Consider the following 4593-nt stretch of genomic DNA (forward strand, 5'->3'; position numbering starts at 1 on the left):
TCTTACACAAGTCAATGTGTACCTACAATATTTCTTTCAAAAGCCAATTTGGTAATTATGCAGAAGTTGTGTCCATGGAAAAGAAAAGCTCCTTTTTGTATTTAACCTAACACTATAATAACACTAATCACTGTTCTAATTGTGAAAACTCCTTCTTGCATCTAACCTAACCCTATAATAACACTGGTCACTGCTTGTTTGTGCCGAATGCTACACATAGAAAATTGCCCGTAATTAGTATCTACTCTAAACTATTATTTAAATGTAGTTTTCTGTTACTTACAACTGGATTTCACTTTTAGTTTGAGTTGGGCTTCTTTTGCAAAGGACTTGATTGCCGAATGGTAATATCAGTTCAAGAGAGATACAAAAGCCAACAGATTTCAACTTTCAATCTTTTACTGATAAAACTGACTACTGATAAAGGAAATGATTTTTTTATTTTATTGCAAATTGCAATGCAAGTTCTGTGTGAAGTTATCGCACGCATTTGCCATTTCCCCTAAGTGCGCGTTAAAATAGCGCGCCGAGGGTATTGGTGTACGTTTGAGAAGCTGGCACAAGCTTTTTACCGATTCAAATATCACCGAAATCCAAATCCGAACTTGTTTCGTGGTTATGGGTTATGGTTAATTTTGTGACTTTTTGGAACGGTATATTACATGGGTATTGATAAGATAAGAACATAAAGGACCCATTTAGGAAGTGAATTGACCTCTCAAGAAACGATGGCTGTTAATGAAAAGAACTTGTTTCGTGGTTATGGGTTATTATGGTTAATTTTGTGACTTTTTGGAACGGTACATTACATGGGTATTGATAAGATAAGAACATAAAGGACCCATTTAGGAAGTAAATTGACCTCTCAAGAAACGATGGCTGTTAATGAAAAGGTAAGGTTTACATGAAGAACATCATAATCAATCTTAGCTCTGCCTAGAAGTTGGGTACCTCTTCCTTGCTCTCGCATTGGATGATAATGTGCAATCTTGGATAGCCATCCACTCTTTGGAATCTACTGATGGTAGTATAGAGAATAGGTCAGTGTAAAGAGAATGTCGTTAGTTGGAATTTTTTGATTCAATATGTACCATGATATGCTATCCCTGCTGCTAAAAGACCTTAAATCTGTCCCTAATGTAAACAGGCACCAGTGGTCAACGGTCAACCCTTTGTTTTGGTTTTCAGGTATTGGTAATCTAAGCGAAAACAAGGTCACAAAGGATTCCGACCTCCTCATTAAGAGTACGACTGAACAATTGCTGAAAATTCTCGACACTGAAGTTCATGAGAAAACTTTGGTGGTGGCATTACAGGTATGTGAACTGCTATATTATACCCATGTGTTCTGTGACGTAGCATGCCCATCCCGTAGTATGTCTCTACTCAGATGGGCGAGAAGAGACAGAACTTGAAAAAAGCCAGCCGTTCCGAGAACGGACCTTATCTGTTTAGAACAAAGTTCACCCCCGGGTGGAAATCGAACCCGCGACCTAGCGCTTACAAGGCAGACGCGCTACCCTCCAAGCTTACTAGGCTGGGCCTTCCTCTTTTAAAAGTTCATCTAGTTTTTTCTTCTTATAAAGACCTGCTTTATTTATAGTACATAATATATTTTTCCATTTTTTTGTCTCACATACCTAAGAAAAAACTAATACTAATGGTGCTTATTTATACTATTCGCATAGGACTGAAAAGTCCCTTTACTTCAGCAGTACGAGTAGGGTACTACTATTATTGTGTTCAAATTCTCAAATCGTATTGAGGATAAAATACATATCTCGGCTAGGATTTACCAGGCGAGCGTTTAACAAGTCATTTACGCCTTTCCTCTTCTTGTTGTCTCCAGGTCCTGACAGCGTGGGTCACACACCTCTCCCCCTCCCCTCTTCCGCTCAAGGACACCCCCACCCCTTCTCTCCCCACCCCCCTCCTCGCCTCGTTCAAGATTGATTTTCAGGTATTGGTAATCTAAGCGAAAACAAGGTCACAAAGGATTCCGACCTCCTCATTAAGAGTACGACTGAACAATTGCTGAAAATCCCTCAAACCAATGTACCAATTTGTAAACTTTATTAGTTAGTTTTGTCTTGTTGATTTGAAGCCTGCAAAGCCTTCAAAGCTGGGGGAATGGACGGGCCAACTTGAACTTTGTTCGCACTAGGCCTCGTGAGCCCCGGCCTATTTTAGGAAATCAAAAGCGAAGAGAGAAGAAAGAGAGGATAGGAGAATGCTAGCCGTTCCGAGAACGAACCTTGTCTGTTTAGGTAATAAAGACCGTCCTGGGCGGAAATCAAACCAGGACTTAGCGCTTAGAAGACAGGCGCGCTACCTTGCAAGACAACTAGGCTTGCAAAACGTAGGAACTTATAGTGTGTCCAGATCAATGTGACAGCAAAAAAATAGGCATTGTTCATAAAAAATGTGATTTTTATAAAATAAAAATTGTTGGTTAGATCCTACATGGAAAATTTGCATTCTGGCTTTTCGACATAAAAAATGTGATTTTTATAAAATAAAAATTGTTGGTTAGATCCTACATGGAAAATTTGCATTCTGGCTTTTCGACATTTGACTTTTTCTTTTTCAATTCTTCATTTAAAATTACAGTCCACTTTAACGTTGATTTGGTTTATTGGCTTTTGGATTATCAGGATTGAGAAGAAACATCACTACACTTCATGTTGGTCACTTCGAGCTTGGATCATTCTGGCTACTGGATTGCATAGCTACTGGATTGGATAGCTGTGGATTGGATGGGAGATTGCATGCCGGTCTGTGTCGTAGCATGCTAGGGGCATGGTTATTTTAGTGGTAACGTGCTTGCTTGCTACGCAGAAAATCCTGGGTTTCGAGCCCACCATCGAAAATATTTTTTTCCTCTACAAATGCAATGATTCAACGGGTTACTTTCTGGTAGTCTCGTGTTGACCGAACACCTAAATGAGAAGTATTGTGTCTCTTCTCGCCCATCTGATAACAGACATACTCCGGCACGGGCATGCTGCGACACAGACCACGGGAACCTAATATAGCAGTTGTTTCATTGCTACGAAATGAAAACGGCGTGATGTAATAGAATTTTCACACCAGATTTTTCTCAATGTTTCAGGTATCGCTCAAAGCGTGTCGCCTCTTGGTGCCAGTGTTCCCCAGTGTATCCAGTGCGTATGACGAGTGTCTACTCATCACTCGACGCCTGTCTTTGCTCTTTTGTTTGAGCGACTTTCAGAATCCACTAATACTAATCCACTGTCTTCTAAAGTTACATAAGGGAATTATAACAACGGAGGTCTTATGGTCTCGAAAGCGAAGAGAGAAGAAAGGCAAAATAGGAGAAAGCCAGCCGTTCCGAGAACGAATTTTATCTGTTTAGGATAAAATCCGCCCCGGGCGAGAATCGTATCCACGACCTAGGTCCTAGTGCATGCTTACAAGGCAGACGCGCTAGCGCGCTACCCTTCAAGCTAACTAGACTGGCATGCATATTTTGTACCTATATTGGAAATAGAACTACAAGTAAGAATTCTTAATCTTAAGTTTTCATTCTAAGAAATTTCCCATTTCACAATTTGGTCCGCGGATGGCCGCAGAATCCGCAGATTGAATTCAAAGCTCAGAGTAATCACATTTCGCGAATTGGCCGAGGGTTTTTAATATAACCCTGAATGTTTCTATGTGAAGGTGTTGAGGTGAAATAAGTCAAACTCAAGCAGAATAATGTAATGGCGGAATATTGAGACCAAGAGTGTGAATCTTCTCTGCATGTAAATTGTATGAATGAGAAGCGACCAACTTTCCAACGCGCCTTCCTTTGACATGGTCTTGATTCTCGAAGCAGATAATTGGCCGACACGTTGAAAATGTAAGGCAGTGGTGTAAGGATCTAAAGGATATACAGTGGTAGGTGTAAGCAGTCTTTTATTAAGTTTACACCAGCGGTAAGCGGTGTATTATTAAGGTGTGTACACACATAATCGACCGGCCATCGCATTTTACTTGGTCTAAAGACTCTAAAGCTCTAAAGGCACTAATACCTATACGAGAGTCAAGAGGCTATGCCTATATCATTATGACATCGCTAATGCTTGTGACAGCAATCTTGTATTAAGTTTACTTACTCTAACTAAAACTATTAATAGCCTAATACTGTCTGTTCTTAATAAAATAATACATAGTACAAAATATCGAAGGATACCTAATACCAATAGATAATAGATTGGTTCCTAGTTAAGTACCCATAGACAATTTTGAAACGTTTTAAACTCGGTCGATTTCAAAATTCGAAACGGACTTCTCAAATTGAGCGACATAAGATTATTATAGATAAAGCAGAATCCAGATTCAAACCTTCCAACATCTCGAAGTTCAGATGATTATCAAAATGGTTTTTGTTCTTGCTTGTTTCATGCTATTGCATTAGATAGAGACTATTACTGTATGAACTTTTAATGTCTTTGAGAAGTCTTGGAAGTTTGAGGATTTGGAGAGATAATACCGTTGGAAATTATGACGACTGAAGTGTAGCACGGTGCTTGCTCTGGAATAAGAGAAGGATCAACTTATTTCTATCATACTAGCTATTCAATTCAT

General features: G+C 39.5%; 1 protein-coding gene across 1 annotated transcript; it reads left to right on the forward strand.

Moving 5' to 3' along the window:
• Nucleotides 1-728: 728 nt before the first annotated feature.
• Nucleotides 729-3701, forward strand: LOC113473836. Its single transcript, XM_026833278.1, has 5 exons — nucleotides 729-759; nucleotides 1189-1316; nucleotides 1850-1960; nucleotides 3113-3197; nucleotides 3685-3701. The coding sequence occupies exons 1-5, from the start codon at nucleotides 729-731 to the stop codon at nucleotides 3699-3701; spliced, it is 372 nt and encodes a 123-aa protein (XP_026689079.1).
• Nucleotides 3702-4593: the final 892 nt, after the last annotated feature.

The sequence above is a fragment of the Diaphorina citri genome, unplaced genomic scaffold, assembly GCF_000475195.1.
Source record: "Diaphorina citri unplaced genomic scaffold, Diaci psyllid genome assembly version 1.1 scaffold87, whole genome shotgun sequence".
Taxonomy (NCBI): domain Eukaryota; kingdom Metazoa; phylum Arthropoda; class Insecta; order Hemiptera; family Psyllidae; genus Diaphorina; species Diaphorina citri.

What these genes read in the sequence shown, in the direction of transcription:
- LOC113473836 (XM_026833278.1), top strand. Translation starts at nt 729, where the DNA reads ATGGCTGTTAATGAAAAGAACTTGTTTCGTG. An exon ending in TGAAAAGAACTTGTTTCGTG is followed by an intron (nt 760 to 1,188) that starts GTTATGGGTTAT and finishes TTTGGTTTTCAG; the next exon opens with GTATTGGTAATCTAAGCGAA. An exon ending in CTTTGGTGGTGGCATTACAG is followed by an intron (nt 1,317 to 1,849) that starts GTATGTGAACTG and finishes TGTTGTCTCCAG; the next exon opens with GTCCTGACAGCGTGGGTCAC.